Source organism: Puma concolor, chromosome A1, assembly GCF_028749965.1.
Source record: "Puma concolor isolate L17-30 chromosome A1, mPumCon1.1.hap2, whole genome shotgun sequence".
NCBI classification, from domain to species: domain Eukaryota; kingdom Metazoa; phylum Chordata; class Mammalia; order Carnivora; family Felidae; genus Puma; species Puma concolor.
Window position 1 is genome coordinate 29,365,579 of NC_141667.1, and position 18,859 is coordinate 29,384,437.

An 18,859-nucleotide genomic window follows, 5' to 3' on the forward strand; every position below is an offset into this window, starting at 1 on the left:
CTTGTAATGGACTTTTAGAGTCTTTCCAGTTTTTTCCTTTTATAAACAACCTTGTCATGAACATAAACAGACCTTTGAGTGCATTTCTAAGGGTGGGATCTTAAAAGTGGAATTGCTGAGTCAAGGATTAGGCTCTGTTCTTCAGTTCTGGGTAGTTCTTGCCAAATTGCCTCCCAAGGATTTTAAACTCCCACCAGTGAGCAGCCTCTTCACATTGAATCTCACCACTAGTTCTCTGCTCATCCCTAAGACAAGAAAAGGCAGTGCCTCATATCTGAATTTGCTGTTTCTTTATTGAGAGTCTTTCTGAATGAACGAGGTTCTAGCTGCAAGGTTGAGGGACTCTGCTATAGGCAAGCTGCTGTTAATTTGTCCCAAGTTTGGCTTAAAACACTTCTCTTGTTCCTCCAGAAAAGAATAGAGAGCCTGTTTACCAAGGTTTGGCAAGAATAATGGGTAATAAAATCGTGCTTGCTAGACACATTCAGGGCAAGGACAAAGACCTAGAGTTTAAGTTGAAGTATGTGTTTTCTTAATTATATAGTGGGAATCAGATTTTTTAAAATATCTTTAACAATGGCACACACTGCTTCACTATTTAGAAGATAATATAAATGTTATTTTAGCTCCCAGACTGGTGCCAGTCTGCCCGGGTTCAACTTCCTGCTCTGCCATTTACTTTGTGGTCGTGAGCAAGTTGCTAAACTTTCCTGTTCCTCAGTTTCCTCATGAGTAAAATGGAGGGAGTGGTAGTGAAGCCTGTGTCTTAGAGTTGCAGTTAAGAATAAATGGTTTAATCTCACATAGCATGTTAACGCTAGTGAGAGTACAATAATTGTTGGCTGTTACACCCCCACCGACCTCCCCATGGGGCAGTAGGGGCTGACCGAGGTCTTGGAGGACCCAGCTCTTGGTCTTGGATGTGCCCTTGACTTCTCTAGATGAAATCGCTCTCCCCTAAAATGATGGGTTAGATCTGGGGATTTGTAAGATGCCTTCTGGCTCAGGCAGAGCTCCGCTTAGTGGTGAAATGAAGGGGATCGTGTGTAGAGGGAATCTATACTCGTAAGCAGTGACTACTATTTACTAACCCTTTCTGCTGAGGGATGGCCAGGGCTTAAGTGAGGGCTGGAGACCAACCAGTTTTACCCCCCCCAAGGTTTTGTTCTTTCCTGGGTGGCATCAAAATAACATGGTATCTGATTTTGAGTTTTGTTGATGGCTGGTTGGCTGGCTAGGTGGTGGGTCACTCAAAATTGTACTGTGCGCTTCTTCGTTTTTTAGTCACTCATTAAACAAATGTTTATTGAGCACCTACGATGCACAAAGCCCTGTTCCAGACTTGGGAGCTGTGGCCTTGAACCAAACTGATGAAGTCACCCCTGTACAGCTTATGTTCTGGTGGGGGAGGCAGGCAACCAACAGATGACTAAATGTGATGAAAGGAGATGAGATGGAGGGAGAAAGAATGGAGCAGAGTGACCAGGCAGAGCACAGGCCACAGGGGCTTATTTTCAAATGGAATGGCCAAAGAGGGCCTCTTGGAGGAAGTGATGCTTGAACAAAGGCCTGAGTGAAAGGCATGAGCTGTATAGATAAGTGAGGAAAGAACATTCTAGAACTGAGGACCAGCAAGTGCAAAGGCCTTATATGGGAGGCAGTGTGTGAGAGGGAGCAAGGAGGACAGTGATAGGAGGTAAGGTAGCCCAGGGTTCTCTAAGCCGAGGCAGAAGCTTTGTTCGGAATTTTCCTGAGTGAGATGGGAAGCCGTTGTAGCATTTTGAGCAGGGAATGATGTGATATGATCTGACTCACCTTTAAAAGTCTTCTTCCAGTGCCATGTTGAGAAAAGGCTGTAAGAGCCTCGGGTGGTGACTTTGGAGGTGGTAAGAAATGATCAGATGGTAAAAAGCCAACAGAACAGGCTTCGGTAACAGACTGGATGTGGGATGTGAGAAAACAGTTGAGTGTGACTTGGGGTTCCGGCCTAAGCAGCTGGATGGGTGGCTTGAGTACCTTCTCAGAGATGGAAAAGACTTAGGGAAGGGGCAGATTTAGAGAAGAAATGAAGTTTTGCTTTTAGGCATGACTTTGAGATGCCTGTCACCTATCACAGTGGGTGTGTTGAGGAGACGGCTTAAAATGCAAGTCTAGGGACGCCTGGGTTGCTCAGTCAGTTAAGCGTCCGACTTCAGCTCAGGTCACGATCTCGCGGTCTGTGAGTTCGAGCCCCACGTCGGGCTCTGGGCTGATGGCTCAGAGCCTGGAGCCTACTTCCGATTCTGTGTCTCCCCGTCTCTCTGCCCCTCCCCCGTTCATGCTCTGTCTCTCTCTGTCTCAAAAATAAATAAACGTTAAAAAAAAAAAATTAAATGCAAGTCTAGGTTTAGGTTGCAGGGGAGGGACTGGGGCTGACGGCAGCCCCATGTTTTCCTTCCCACAGGAAATGAAGCTGGTTTTAAAAATAAATAACATCTACTGATTCATTTTCTGATTGCAAAGTAGCACATGTGACTTTCTTCCAAATTCTGCAAAGGTGCCTGTGATTCCGCCAACCTTGTGTATATTTCCTTCTGGCCTTCCCCTGCTACACCCACTGGTTTTATTTTCACTATACAGTATATCTTTAGTATTTTTTCATGTCATTAAGTGTTATTTAAAAGCTTTTGAAGGGGCACCTGGGGGGCTCAGTCCGTTAAGTGCCCAACTTCGGCTCTGGTCATGATCTCACAGTTCATGAGTTCGAGCTCCGCATCTGGCTCTTTGCTTTCAGCACAGAGCCTGCTTCAGATCCTCTGTCTCGTACTCTCTCTGCCCCTCCCCTGCTCTCTCTCCCCCTCTTTCTCTCAAAAATAAATAAACATTAAAAAAATAAATAAAAGCTTTTGAATAACCGTCATTGGCATTGTGTTCCACAGAATGGAGGGAGGTTAATGGATTAAAATAATTGGGGGAAGGGTTAGTATAGCTATGCTAAAATGAATGTCTTCGTGCACACCTAATTGTTTTTCTAAAATTGGAATTACTAAGCCAAAGTGCCGAGTGTATAATGCTCAGAACACACACACACACACACACACACACAAAGAATCTGCTTATCCTAAAAAAAATCCATTTGCTCCCCTGAATGGCTGCAGGAAATTAAATATCCACTTGCAGTATGTGTGAGATCTGCTTAATTGTATTTCATCAATTCTGGGTATTATGATAGAATTTTTTTTTTCATTTGATGGCTAAAAAGCAATATTTCAATTTTATTTTGCTTTTCTTATTCCATTTATACCTGTTTTGCCAAGTATCTCTTCATATTCTTCACCCATTTTCTATATTTAGCTTTCTCTTCTCTTTATATAAGACCATTAACTATCTATTGCATGTATGTTGAAAACATTTGCAGTTTTCTGACACTTCTTTAATTCTGTTTGTGTTTTGTGTTGCTTTAACATGGTAGAGTTAAAATTTTTATGTAGCAAATTGTCAGTGTTTCCTTTGTGTGTTCTTTTGTGTTTAGAAAAGCCTTACCTATCCCAAGATCCAGTGAAAGAAAATACTCATATTTTTGCATTTAGGACTTGTTAATATGTACGGAATTTATTTGGAAATATTATTTGAGTTGGAGAAATAAGTCTTTTTCTGCCTGTGGTAGCAATATCATTTTTTAAAAATAATCCATGATTTCCCCTATTGATTTTAAGTGCTACCTTTATAATATGTTGTTTGTTTATATATGGTGGTGTTTGTTTTTGCTTTTTGCTATTATGAATGGGATTTTTGTTTGTTTTCTTTTCTTCCCCAGCCAGTTTTTGCACATACATAGATAAGCTATGGATTGTTGTTAACCTGTTGTGTTACATAGTTCTCCTACTATTTTCAGTTGATTCTCTTGGGTTTTCTGGGTTCAAAAATCTTACATGCCAAGATGATGACTTTGTGTTTTGTGTCTAATAGAGTGACTAATTGCATTGTCTCAAAGTTTTATTAGCACAATGTTAAAGATAGTGTTAATAGCAGATACCCTTGTGGTGTTCCTCATTTAATCGTGCCCATCATTTTTTCCCCTAGATGTCTCTACCTTAGTTGGAAGATGCCCCAATCTTGTCCACCTAGACTTAAGGTATTTTTTTTGTTTATTTCTTTTCAAACAAAAATTGAAAAGTCATGACTGATCATTGAAGGAGGAAAGCATCTTAACATGTTGAAGGAACCAAACGGTCAGCTAATTCTGTCTTCTCCATCTGAATTGATGGATAGGTTGGGAATTTTTTCTTCTGCTCTGTTACAGTGATAGTGTCATGCTGAAGAATGACTGCTTTCCAGAATTTTACCAGCTCAACTACCTCCAACATCTGTCACTCAGTCGATGCTATGATATCATACCTGAAACTTTACTGTAAGTATTTTCATTGTCTAAAACTAGAAGACAGGGAGCAAAGGAGATGCCACTTGGGATTAATATGTTATTGTAAGTAGCAGATGTTTAAAGCTTGGCATCAATATTAGTGGGCCACAAATAGGTTAGGGAAGACCAGCAAAATAGAAAACCCAAGGCAAAATTTTTTGTTTAAAATATCTAGAAAAGTTGAGTTGATTGAGATAGTTTGCTAAACATTTATTATTTACCTAGAAGCAGGTTTAGATATTACAATACTGTACTAGTATCTGGAAGATTTACAAAAGGAGAAGACAGTTTTTACCTCTGGGGAGCTCACAGTAATAACTGGGAGGCAGATCAGTGGAGGCTTCCCCCCCACCCCATATTTTTCAAGTCAACCCCAGTTGACTGTGAGAGGCTCCCTCTGGCCTTGGAGGAAAGTTGTGTAATCTTCTAGTGATGGCTGTTCTGGACGGTAGTCAGGGAATGGGAAGAATGGCAGAATGTAAATGGTAAATATCAGAAGAGTCTAATGCTGTCTTGGAATAGGGAGAGATTGAAGTCCAGAAGAGAAAAATGTCTTAACCCAAAGCTGTAAAGTAAGTTAATGACTGAGCTGGGTCTAGGTCCTAGGTTTTCTGAACGGATGAAAATAGTCTATATCTAATCCAGTAGCTCTTAGGAGGGTTAATTTTGTACCTGCTCAGCAACTTCCACAAAAATTTGCACAAAGGAAAAAGAAGTCTGATCTTTCTTTTGGAAAGTGCTATGCTCAAGTCATCCCAGGAATAATATTATTTATTTGTTTGTTTTTGTTTTTTTTTAATTTTTTTTTTTCAACGTTTTTATTTATTTTTGGGACAGAGAGAGACAGAGCATGAACGGGGGAGGGGCAGAGAGAGAGGGAGACACAGAATCGGAAACAGGCTCCAGGCTCTGAGCCATCAGCCCAGAGCCTGATGCGGGGCTCGAACTCACGGACCGCGAGATCGTGACCTGGCTGAAGTCGGACGCTTAACCGACTGCGCCACCCAGGCGCCCCTATTTGTTTGTTTTTTAAAAATTCCTTTCTTTTATCCCCAAAGGGCTGGAAGATCCTTCCTCATGTAGAATGTAAATGCATAGCAATTTCATTGAAAACCACAAGAAGTCAGTATCTTGAATTTGGTCAGGTGCCCTTCTTTCTTATTCCAGCCAGTATGCCCTGAAAGAGGCTGCTGACCTCCTGTATGTAGCTCACTATCCAGATGAAGGTAATTTAGCCTCTGGCGCCTACCAAAGAAAGGTGAATTTGAACAAAGAATTTATGTAGTCTTTGAATGATTGGTTTGAATCTTCTAAGTTGGTTTTAAGAATAAATCAGATACTTCAGGTATCTGAAGGTAAATTCAGGTTAACTAGTAGAATTAGAGAGTCCAGTTGTTCTATTTTTAATTAATCGCTTTAATTAATCTTGGGGCTCAGGGTCTCTGCTGGTATCTCATTTGAAAAAGCACTGCCTAACAGGGATGCTAGGATTTACATCCGTGGCTCTGAGAGGTAGAGTGTAAATTCATATCCATGGAACTGTTACTTAAATCTCCTGCCCTTTCTAGTATCCCAAACTCCTAGGAGCCTCTAGCATCTACCTAGAAAGGCATTTCTGTCTTCCGTCTTTCCTGTCCTTGCCCTCTGGGCTTCAGCCTCATTGCCTGTGCAGCCCCCTGGGGATCAGTGTGTTTTGGTTGCTTTTCTCAAGAGAATCTATCCAGATGTCTCACTTTCGTTCTTTCTCTCCAGAAAAAGAAGCTAAGCAGGTAATCCCCAGATGTTGTTTTTTTTTTGTTTTTTTTTTTTCTTGAGCAGAGGCTAAGGGAAGGCTGTGAGCTCTCACAGTTTAGTATTTTTATCCAGTAGGATAGTAACACTTCCATGGTGTAATACCTGCAGGCAGTATGACTTGATGCTTAAGCGTACAGACCTCAGGTCACAACAGACTTAGGTTTGAACCTTCACTGCCTTCTTGTGACTTGTCTAAATCTTACCTTGAAATGAGAGAAATAGGGGCATCAGGAGTTTAATTTACAAATCAGACCACCAAAAGAGTAACACAGAGAGAAAAGATGCTGTGATTGAACTTTAAGGTAAAAGAGGATGTTTCTTCAGGCATTATGTAAATAATACGTACATTGATTTACCTTCTGAACCCATTAAGATTAGTTTGCTTGTACCCTATCCTTAGGAGTTTTTCAAGATATAATGTTATTCTCTCTAGTTCCATTCTGGCAGCTGATGTATTTGAAATTCATAGTAAGAATTCTAGGATCCTCAGTAGTAATTTTGAGAAAGCCGTTTATGCTAAAGAACTTTTATTTCTTATCTCAAAAGTGGGAAAATAAAATTTGAATGACTTTCTTCTGTAATGATAGTGCTTTAGAATACTTGGGTAATCAGATTTTTCTTCCCCAGGATATGTCCGCATTGTGTCTATTTTCTTATGCCTTTATCGATCTTATCCCATGTGTCTGAACTCTCTTCTGATTGTTCTGTATTTCTCATTCTAGTAAGAAAGCCAAGCTGGAGGTAGCAAACTGATCTGGCATTAGGAGAGACTAAATAAAAAGTCTGTTGTAGGGAGAATTCCTAGTTAGGCATTTACTAAATTTTATAAGGAAAACAGGATCGTGTAGTGGAGGTGAGGTATGAACGTGTGAGGGGGTCTGTAAATATCTTCTGTTTCCTGAGATTCAGCAAAGATACTAAAGACATTACCAGTGTCCGTTTATGCTTCCTAAATTAGAAGTCATTGCTCTTCAGAGATTTATTCCTATTCACCAGCCTTCAGTTGCTTTTCAGTCTAGAAAGATGCTTAGAAATTTGTTCTGCTGTGTTGTAGATGATACATGTACGAAGGGGCTTTCAGTGTTTTTTTTTTTTGTAGTCTCGTTAAAAGTGTAAAGACTTTCTGGTTTTTTGACTTGGGTTGGTCCGTTGTCCACCATCCCATCAAAGGCAGCTCCCTCCTTTTTCAGCTGGGACACCTGAGTGTCTTCTGAGAATCTGCTGTCATGTCCTTCCTCGCCGAGCGTCCTTCCCAGCGCTGTTGCAAGAACATTTCCTCTTCTGCCATCCGCTGTACCTCCTTTCCTTGCTCCCACCTCTAGGTTCTGCTCCTGACACCGTCCACTATAGAATGACTTACAGTTTGTCTAATTTGGATATCGCAGCACCTGAATTTTCATCACAAAGTTCTCAAATACTCAGATTTCACGTAAGAGGGACTTAAGGTTGGGGCAGAATTGCTGTCATCTTAAGCAATGACGAGTATAAACATCTATGAATTCTGATCTTTCTTTGCACTTCTGTCTCTATGGTCCCAGAGGTTAGTTTACTTCAAGAACAGCAGTTTGTTCTTCCTGATTTTCCATGGTGTCTGTTGTAACCTCCAGATCTTATTGGCCTTTTATGAACACCAAGCATATTTATTTTATTTAGATAGTACTCATATTTTCTAAAGTGCCCTTCGTCTTTATTCAGCTAACATGTATTGAATGTCTATGGTGTTTACTACGCTTTGTTGAATGTAGAATAAATACATTTAGAGGGTAGTGGGGTGACTGGGAGAACAGGTTGAACGTGGAAAAGTCCTAAGGCCAGCTGAACAGTTTGAGTTCCGTAAACAAGAGGGCAGCATCAAAGGCTGTGGAGCAGGTGAGTGGGAGGGGTGACATAATCTGAGCTAGGCTCTAGGAAGATGCCTTGGGCACTGGTATATAGAATAGGCTGGAAGGAAGAAAGATTGGAGGCAAGGTGACAATTACTGTGAGGAAAGTTTGGTTTTTTAGTAGTTACCAGCAAAATGAAAATATAAAGGATGCTTCTAACTCTAGGCCACTGATGTGTTCATTGATCTGCAGTGGGATTTTGTTGATATTCCAAACTAAATATTCCCTTTCCTAAGACTTTGTACTGTGTGTCCCAACCTGGAGCAAATACAGATCAGAGAGATGAATTTCTAAGCACATAGATCTGGGTTAAGAAGAAAGAATCATTACCTAAAGTATTTACTTTGGAGAAATAGGCTCCCTTTTTTGTGGACCAGAATTTCACTGTTGACAGAGTTGAATTTCACTTAATGGGAAATACCTGAGAAGAGGATTGGCCTATATGTGACCAAAACCAAACCAAAACAACAGCAAAAATGGTAATGTGTGGAGAAGTCAGATGGCTCTTGCCTCTCGTAGAAAAGGTGTGATTGATTATTTCTTTTTTTCTGTCTGCACCCAACTATATAACCCCGTCTAAAAGATCTTAGTGAAGTCACTGTTAGGTTTTATCACAGGTGATGGACTTATTAAGAAGTTACCTTAACTTCTGCTGCTGATCTTTTGAGAGGAAGAGTCTAGTTCAACTAAAGGTCAAGTCCATATTTTGAAATTACATGTAACTTGTGGTGATTCTTTACCATCACTACCTTCTAGCTTCTCACAGCACAGTAACGCCTTTTGTTTTAAATCGAGAATGGAGAGAGGAAGCAAATATGGTTGGGTTTTAAAGAAACCTCAGAGTTTTTAGGTTGGGAGAAATTTAACAAAATGCGCTGCGTGTGTCCTAAGGCTGTGTTGTCTTGAGCCTCAGTCTGTGCTTTCTGGTTTGATTCACCTTTGCTGTTTTCTCAAATCCTTGATTGCGAATTATGTTTTCAGTTTGTGCTTTATAGAATATGATACAAATTGTAAAAATTGGGTCATGTAACCCTAGTGGATCTGTTACCATAGATACTGCTACTCTGAAAGGTTTCTCTTCCTTTCCAGTGAACTTGGAGAAATTCCCACACTAAAAACACTACAAGTTTTTGGAATCGTGCCAGACGGTACCCTTCAACTGTTAAAAGAAGCCCTTCCTCATCTACAGATTAATACTTCCCATTTCACCACCATTGCCAGGCCGACCACTGGCAACAAAAAGAACCAGGAGATATGGGGCATCAAATGCCGGCTGACACTGCAAAAGCCCAGTTGTCTATGAAGTATTTTTTGCAGGATGGTGTCTCCTCCTTTCTTTGGAACAGGGAAAATAGGCAGGAAGCCCGCTGGCTGCAGCACTCAGCTATTGTTATTCTTGGTTTTCCCTTTGCCTTCATTCTGCAAGTATATTAGACAACCATTGAGAGAAAACTATGAAGTTTTGCTTTTTCTAAGTAACTATAAAAGCTTCCGTCACTGCTTCTGTGCCTTTAAAAGCCTAAGTTTTAGGCCTTTTGAAATTTTAGGAGAACCGGTAATTTCAAGAGACCTTAAACAGCAAGATTTGAGCCACCTCTTCCAAGTGCCCTTCTTATTCAATCTATTTAGAATCAAGTATAAGAGTCACCACCAGCAAATCATTTTCACAGTCTATATGGTAACTTTCTTCTATTTAACTTTTCAGTATTGCTTTATGAGACATAGATTGGTAGAAGAATAAGCTATTTGTATTGTGAGTGGAACAAAAGAATCATAGGATGGATAGTAGCATTTGTGGTAATCTCTTCTGGAGATAGAAAAATACGCATTTCAACTTTGCCTTTAGGTTTGAAGCTAGGTTCATGGAAACAAATAGCCCTGGGCAATTCACCTTGAAACCTAAATTTTAAAAAACAGCTAACCAACCAGAGGTAAAGAATTGGTATGGACTTTGAAGGCTCAAGAGGCAACTTTCTATGACGAGGTAATCTGAAGTACCCTCTAATGCACGTTACTGAAGTTTCCTTCATGGACTTTGTTCCCAGAATTCTGTATTAGCTGAGGAAACAGAACTGTGGTCTTCTAACTTTGCGATCAAATCATGTTAAGTGGGTTCTTTAGCTTTTAAAATGGCTCACTTTGTTTTAGAAAGGTGGTGGGTAACCAGTCTTTGTTCTCGAAATTTTGGACAGAATGCCAAACTGAAGTTGCCTGCCATTTTCCTTTATTGCCAAGGCTCTTAAAGTTATTTTTATATTACTCTGGAATCAAGTATTTTAAATTGCCTTTAAAAAAAAATTGTCTCCCACAATAATTGTTTGAAAGCCATTGTTTTATAAAGTTACTGGACCTAGAGTCCTGTGAGAAGAACTGCATGCTCGTTCACTCATAAAGACACGCCAGAAGTAGGTATGTGTTCCGTGCAGTTTCAAAGCAGTAAGACAGCTTGAACCTATATAAAAGTTAAAACTCAGGTGTGGAAACTTTTGATAGGAACAGTGATTTTTTTTTTTTTTTAATGGTGTCTAGAAGAAAAATGATTAAGTTCTACTTAAAAACAAAAAAACAAAAAAAAAAACGACACAAAACACTAACTTCCTATTTACACTGATGACCTTCCCTGATGTTCAAAATGGAACAAAAAAAGCCAAAACCCGTCATTTCTATTAACGTTGTTTTCAAATCAGGTTTTTCGAATGTTAGAAACGACAATGCGAAGTGCCCTTACCTGCTCAGACCTAAGGACGAACATTTTACAGTGGTGTTATACAAGAAATGATTATGTTTTGATTTTGTACTGGTTAAAAAAGTGCTAAATTTACTACATGAAATTATTGTTTACAGATTAGTGACAAGGGCTGATGATAGGATCCAGATGGGCTGTGATTTCCAGATGCCCTCAGACACACAGTACTTCCAGACTCAAGTCCAGCCATAAGCTATTTTGCTAACATGTCAGAGTAATCTGTATTTTTGTATGTGATTTCTACTTTTATAGACTTGTTTTAAAATAAAACACATTTTTATAAAAATGAGTACTTCAGCTAACTTGTATTCCTTTTTTCTTTCTTTCTTTTTTTTTTTTCTTAAGTCCAGTGGTTGAAATTAGAAAGCATTTGGTGTGGTGTGCCCTTGATCCTGGCCCTCTAGTTAAGGCCCTACAAAATGAGCCCTAAAATGATCCTCTTTGTTCCATCCACTTCATCTGCTTATTATCAAATTAAAATGATAGTTTATAAGGCTTTCGGAGAAGGTGCTAAATACAGGCTTTTTCTTTACAGTGCTTCTAAAATGTAACATTTCTAAAACATTTGCAGTTCAGGTGATGAGTATGATAGTCAGGTACTATCAGTGAAAGGCAGCTAGTAGCACTCTTTAAATAGAGACTGGGGGGGCGCCTGGGTGGCGCAGTCGGTTAAGCGTCCGACTTCAGCCAGGTCACGATCTCGCGGTCCGTGAGTTCGAGCCCCGCGTCGGGCTCTGGGCTGATGGCTCAGAGCCTGGAGCCTGTTTCCGATTCTGTGTCTCCCTCTCTCTCTGCCCCTCCCCCGTTCATGCTGTGTCTCTCTCTGTCCCAAAAATAAATAAACGTTGAAAAAAAAAATTTTTAAATAGAGACTGGGTCAGCTTATACTGCATATTTTACTTTCATTAGGAAACTTTGAATAGTTCAGTCTGTACCTACAGATCTTGGGAATTCAGTTTCTTTTGAACCCGTCCATTCAAATGGTAGTGTGATTCTTACTGAACATTACCCAGCTTTTCTGGGTGCTTTTCATTATGTTCTGTTATTATCACTACTATGCTTCCTTTTTTTAATGATGAAAAATGTCAAATACATGCAAAAAGTAGACCATATCATAACCTCATTATTTTCTTTTGTCATTAAGGTATGGCCTATCCCATTTTATCTATCATTGCACCCCCCGCCCAACACACACACTCATACCCCAACCTGCACAGATTACTTTGAAGCAAAATTTATAAGTATTTTAGTATATACATCTGAAAGATATTCTCCTGAATTATTTCTGAAACATTAAATATCAAGATGCTGTTGAAAGTCCCCCATTTGGTCTCAAGTGCTTTCTAACATGAGTTTGTTGAGGCTCCAGACATGATCTATACATTGCATTTGATTGACATTTTCTTAAGTCTCTTAATCTTTGGGGTCCGCCCCTGGCCCCCGCCCCAAATTTTTTACTTTGCAGTTTGTTTATAGATGAAACTAGGTTGTTTGTCCTGTGTTCTACATTGTGACTTTTGTTGATGTGATCTCTGTATAACAGGTTAACCTCTTATTTCCATAAACTGGTAGTTAGATTCAGCAACAAAAAGCTCTAGACCAAGGGTGATTTTGCCACCCGGGAGACATTCGGTAATGCCGGAAAACGTTTTTGGTTGTCACAAGTAGAGAGGTGCTATTGGCATCTAGTGGACGGAGGCTACGGATGCAGCTAACCACCTTGTGGTTTATAGGACAGCTCCGCACAGCAGTGTTACCTGCTACAAAATGTCAGTAAGTGCCAGAGTTGTGAAACCCTGATCTCGAGGCTTATCTTACAAGTTCTTTTTTTGGTGAATCGATACTTGCTAAGTGGTATTATTCTTCCATCAGGGGACACATAACATCTGGCTGTCATTCTTTTTATGATTCTGGCATCTGCCTGTGGCCCTTGATTCCTCCCTCTCATGCTCTAGCCACAAGTTCCAGAGATCCAAATTTCTGTATAAAGTAACATATCTCTTCTGTCCTGGTGAACTTCATTTCCGTCCCACGTTTACTGAAGATTTACAGTGTGGAGGATACTGTGTTTGAGCAGCAGCACCGGGGATGATGCACAGCCTCTGAGGATGATGCACAGCCTCTGATGATGCAAAGCCTCTAAGTAACCCAGGGACTAGGAAAACTAGAAAGAAGCTCCTTCCCACTGGATACCCTCGTCCTGGAACAAGCGAAAAAGCAACCTCTTTCCTCTCCCTTTCCCAAACTAGCCAAATATCCAAGGAAGTCATAAAGTCTCTTCATCAAGAGGCTAACTCTTTGTGATACAGGTTGGAGCTCTAGACTTTGGCAATATTACTGCATTTCAAGTGGATAATCTACAATACCCCATTTAAAATGCTTACAGAAGTATTTATAAGATTAATACAATGATCCTGTGAGGAATCCTTTCATGAAGAAAAGATGTTTCGAAGAGAAGATCGGAGGCAGGAGGAAATAGCAAAGCGTAATTGCCAGAGATATTTAAATAGATTATTTTCTTGTGAAAGCCAAGAAGAGCCAGTTTAGTATGGCAACAACATCATTCAAGCCCTCCTTGTCCATTCAAAGAAGGTAAGTGTGGAGAAATAAACTATTTGTAGCTGGGGAAATGTCTGTTAAATAGAGGTTTGTAAAAACCTGGTTCTCAAATACTGTATACTTCAAACGTCCGTATATCAGGTCCCCCCACACATACCATAAGTAAAGAATGTTAAATTTCAGTGTATGAAAACTATTGTTTGTTCTTGTAATTAGCAGTTTCTTCTCTGGTAGTCCCAGTCCTTATTCGTTGTAGAGGTACAGATGAGAACTCCTCCCTACTCCCCAGAAGCTCACAATCTACTGGTAGAGAAAGCTGTATGTTATTCAGATCTCTTCAACGGTCTTTTCAGAATCCAAAGTTTGATTTGATTTTCTTTAGCAATTGATATTTGACTTTTTAAAAGGGAGAGATGAATGAGGTTAGTTATAATCCATCCCTTTACTATCTTATAAAATATTCAAATTAAAATGTTCTTTTCAGGGCGCCTGGGTGGCTCAGTTGGTTACGCATCCGACTTTGGCTCAGGTCATGATCTCACAGTTCGTGAGTTTGAGCCCTGCTTCGGGCCCTGTGCTGACAGCTCGGAGCCTGGAGCCTGCTTCAAATTCTGTGCCTCCCTCTCTCTCTCTGCCCTTCCCCTGCTCTCAGTCTGTCTCACGGTCTCTCAAAAATAAATAATAAACATTAAAAAAATTTTTTTAAATATTCTTTTCTATTTTTCTCTTTAGTCCCTCCTTGTGTAGTCAGTAATTTTCTTAAAAATGTTATCTTAAAGCCTATGACACTTTAAAAAAATACTCTTCCTATTTTCCTTAATGTAGAAAACTTAAACCTTCTCATTGACTTACACCCTAATCTCATGCTTATTTTTAATGTTAATGTCAAGAATAAGCTGCATTTGAAGTAATTTCTCCTTGTAGCTCAGCAATTCATCAGTATATTTACTCTTTTCCTTCTCATATATTTAATTTTTTCTCATATTATTTATCTGTCACATTATCGCTGGGAACTTTTTTGCACAACTGTCTTGGTAGGTACTACTATCCTTAAGTATAGTGATACATATATGGTACATTGGCACAATGGAATGAATTTTTTAGTAATTTAAATCCTAAATTACGTTTTTTCTAAGTTTTTTTTTTTTTTTTTAAATTTTTTTTCAACGTTTATTTATTTTGGGGACAGAGAGAGACAGAGCATGAACGGGGGAGGGGCAGAGAGAGAGGGAGACACAGAATCGGAAACAGCCTCCAGGCTCCGAGCCATCAGCCCAGAGCCCGACGCGGGGCTCGAACTCACGGACCGCGAGATCGTGACCTGGCTGAAGTCGGACGCTTAACCGACTGCGCCACCCAGGCGCCCCTCTAAGCTTTTTAAAATCGAAGGATAGTTTTATTTTTATTAGTTTTTATTTTAAACCAATTTTATTAGTTTCAGGTATACAAGAGTGATTTAACAATTATACATTAATAATTATACATTATGTATTAATAATTAATAATTATACAGCACTCACCGTGATAAGTACAGTTGCTATCTGTCACCATACAACATTATCACGCTTTCATTGACTTTTTCATTTCCATGACTTATATTATGACTGGAAGCTTATACTCCACTCCCCTTCGCTTGTTTCACCTGACTCCCTACTCCTCCCCTCTGGCAACCACTACTTTGTTTCTGCATTTATGAGTATGTTTCTGTTTGTTCATTTTCTTTTTTTAAATTACACATATAAGTGAAATCATATAGTATTTGTCTTTCTATGATTTCTTTCACTTGGCATAATACCCTTTAGGTCTGTCCCTGTTGTCACAAATGGCAAGATTTCATTTTTTAATAGGTAAATAATGTTTCACTGTATACCACATCTTTGTCCATTCATCTGTCGATGGACACTTGGGTTGCTTCCCTATCTTGACTATCGTAAGTAACGCTGCAGTGAACATAGGGGTGCATATATCTCTTTGAATTAGTGTTTTTGTTTTCTTCAAATATTTGGAAATGGTACTGTTGCATCATATGATAGTTTTATTTTAAATATTTTGAGGAGCCTTCATATTCTTTTCCATAGTGGCTACATCAGTTCCCACCAACAATGTACAAGGGTTCCCTTTTCTCCATGTCCTCGCCAACGCTTGTTATTTCTTGTCTCTTTGAAAATAATCATCTGGTAGGTATGAGGGGACATCTCCTTGTGATTTTAGTTTGCATTTCCCTGATGATTAGTGATGTTGAGCATCTTTTCATGTGTCTATTGACCATCTGTATCTCTCCTTTGGAAAAATGTCTATCCAGGTCTTCTGTTCCTTTTAATGAGATTATTTTTGGTATTGAGTTGTGTGAGTTCTTTATATATTTTGGATACTAACCCCTTATCGGATATATCATTTGCAAATATTTTCTTCCATTCACTATTTTTTTTTACCTCTATTTTTTTAATTGACAGTTTCCTTTGCTGTACAAAAGCTTTCTATTTGGATGCAGTTTCATTTGTCTTTTGCTTTTGTTGCCGTTGCCTGAAGAAGCACATCCCAAAAAAAAAAAAAAAAAAAATTGCTAAAACTGATGTCAAAGAGTTTACTGCCTATGTTTTCTTTTAGTTTTATGGTTTCAGGTCTTTAAGTCTTTACCCCATTTTGAGTTTATATTTGTATCAGGTGCAAAAAAGTGCTGTAGTTTCATTCATTTTCATGTAGCTGCCCAGTTTTCCCAGCACCATGTATTGAAGAGGCTGTCTTTTCCCATTGTATATTCTTGCCACCTTTGTCACAGGTTATAGTTGATCCTTGAACAAAATGGGTTTGAACTTTACAGGACTACTTATATGCATGATTTTTGAATAAACCTATTAGAAAAATTTTTGGAGATTTGAGACAATTTGAAAAAGTTCTTAGGTGAACTGTGTAGCCTAGACATATCAAAAATGGCTAAATGCGTCATATGTGCATAAAATATATGTAGATACTAGTCTATTTCATCAATTACTACCATAAAATACACACAAATCTATTATAAAATGTTAAAATTTATCAGAACTTCCATAAACACACACAGACGGTACTTGGTGCCATTTGCAGTTGAGAGAAACGTAAACAATGTAAAGATGCAGTATTAAACCATAACTGCGTAAAATTAACTGCAGTCCATACTGTACTATTGTAGTAGATTCGTAGCCACCCCCTGTTGCAATTGCAGTGAGTTCCAGTATCGCGAGTAATCACTTAAAATACCATGTGATGCTAATAATCTCATGAGCAGTTCATCTCCTGTAAGTTGCATATTGCTTTTAAAAAGTGATCTCCCATGGTTCTCACATATTTTTCATTGTGCTTAGTACAACTGTAAGCCTTGAAGAACACCTGAGGACCCATATGAAGTGCCACTCGTGACACTGAAAGTGGTCCCAGGAAGCAAAGTCATGACATTATAAGAAAATGTTGATTGTTTGATCAGTCTGCAGTTGCAGTTCAAGATAAATTCAAGACCATTCCAAGATAAATAAATCCAGCAGAAGGACCACTGTAAAAGAAAGGAAATTTGTGAAGATGTTGGTACAGCTGTACTAGCAGGCATGAACACCCTGCCCTTCTTACCAAATACCTTCTCATCTTGTATTGAAAATGCAGACTTTATGCGGGTTGGGGATCGCTGTAAAAAAGGCATACACCTAGAGACTCATTAAATATGATTTGAGAAAAAGCAAGGTCATTATATGACAACTTAAAGCAAAACGAAGTAAAGCATTTAAAGCTGGAGAATTTAATGCCAGCAAAGGATGGTTTGATAATTTTCTAAAAAGGTTTGGCTTAAAAAATGTCAAGATAACAAGAGAAGCAGCTTCTGCCAACAAAGAGGCAGCAGACAAGTTCCCAGACCCCATTAAGAAAATCCTTGAGGAGAAGGGATATTTACCTGAACAGGTTTTAATGCAGATGAAAGTGCCCTATTCTGGAAAAAACAAAAGACATTAGTAAGGAAGAGAAGTAAGTAGCAATATATAAGGCAGAAAGGGACTGCCTACCTTTTTTGTGCAAATGCACTCGGGTTTATGATCAGCACTGCCCTTTGCTAAGCCCCAAGCCTTAAAGGGAAAAGATAAACACCAACGGCCAGTCTCTTCACTGGACAATAAGAAGGCCTGGACAATAAGACCTCTTTCTAAATTGGTTTCATTGGTGCTTCGTCCCTGAAGTCAAGAAGTACCTTGCCTGTAGGGAACTGTTTTTTAACATTCTTTTTGTATTGAACAATGACTCTGGCCACACAGAACCTCGTGAGTTTATCGAAGCGGTCTACTTGCCCTCCAACACAATGTCTCTAATTCGGCCTCTTGCTCAGAGGGTCATAATGATCTTTAAGGCTTACTACCCACAGTATTCTATGGAAAGGATTGTGTATGCAAGAGAACCTTGCTAGAACATCATGAAAGCCTGGTAGAATTTTCCATTGAAGATGGCATTGTCACAGAAAAAGCCAGGAAAATGTCAAGCGCTAAACGAATTCTTGCTGGAGAAAACTGTCCAGATGTTGTGCATGACTTCGCAGGATTTACAGCAGAGCCAATCAAGGGCACCATGAAAGAGATTGTGGGTATGGCAAAAAAGGTGGGGGATGAAGGCTTTCAAGATGCGATTTTTGGAGAAATTCAAGAGCCAAGAGACGCCACACCAGAAGACTTAGCTAAAGATGCCTTGATGGAGACGAGTGCTTCTGAACCAGTGTCGGATGATGAGGAAGAACACCTAGAAGAAGCAGTGCCAGAAACCAAATTGACATTAGACAAGCTGGCAGAAGGGTTCCAGTTATTCAAGACTGCTTTTGATTTATTTTACTCCATGAATATGGGCACAGAAACTAAAGCAAATGGTGGGAGAAAAATTGGTACTGTATAGAAACATTTTTAGAAACGTGAAAAAGCAAACAAGACAAATTGCAATGTACTCCCATAAAGTTACACGGAGTGTGCCTCCTCCCCGTCCTCCCCTTCCACCTCCTCCACTTCTTTTGCCTCTGCCACGCCCGTGTTTGTGTGCAAGACCACTCCCTCCTCTTCCTCTGTCTCCTCCTCCTCCTCCTCCTCAGCCTATTCAACACGAAGACAGGATGAAGACCTTTATGATGATCCACTTCATGAAAAATAATCTTGCTGTATAGTTAATAAAGTGCTGTGTGTACGTGTGTCTTAGTGTGAAAATCTGACAATTGTGTGGCAAGAACTCTGATATGTTTTTGTGTCATCATCATCATCATCACCTAAGTATTCATGGGGTAGAACATCGTGTACAAACACGTATGGAAGTAGATGGCCTATCCTTACATAGGCATAAAGTGAGTGATATTTAATGTAAAATTAATGACATGTTATTTTCTTACTGTTTATAACTTTGTTTTCAAAGAATTACAGTATGCCTCTCATTATTGGAGAAAATGTATCAGCCTATCATCAAGGTAAGTGCTTTTTCAAAAAAAAA

General features: G+C 39.3%; 1 protein-coding gene and 1 long non-coding RNA gene across 2 annotated transcripts in view; both read left to right on the forward strand.

The window, feature by feature from the left end:
- SKP2 (S-phase kinase associated protein 2) overlaps positions 1-11,111 on the forward strand; it is a 33,389-nt gene extending 22,278 nt beyond the window's left edge. Inside the window, exons 8-10 of the mRNA XM_025924705.2 lie at positions 4,063-4,114; positions 4,283-4,390; positions 9,166-11,111. Of these exons, the coding sequence (XP_025780490.1) occupies positions 4,063-4,114; positions 4,283-4,390; positions 9,166-9,379 (374 nt within the window). The 3' untranslated portion in view covers positions 9,380-11,111. The remainder of the gene's footprint in view (positions 1-4,062; positions 4,115-4,282; positions 4,391-9,165) is intronic.
- Positions 11,112-12,960: 1,849 nt separating this feature from the next.
- On the forward strand, positions 12,961-18,566 carry LOC147584070 (uncharacterized). Its single transcript, XR_015240775.1, has 2 exons — positions 12,961-13,414; positions 16,723-18,566. It is a non-coding gene; the product is annotated as an uncharacterized LOC147584070 (long non-coding RNA).
- Positions 18,567-18,859: the final 293 nt, after the last annotated feature.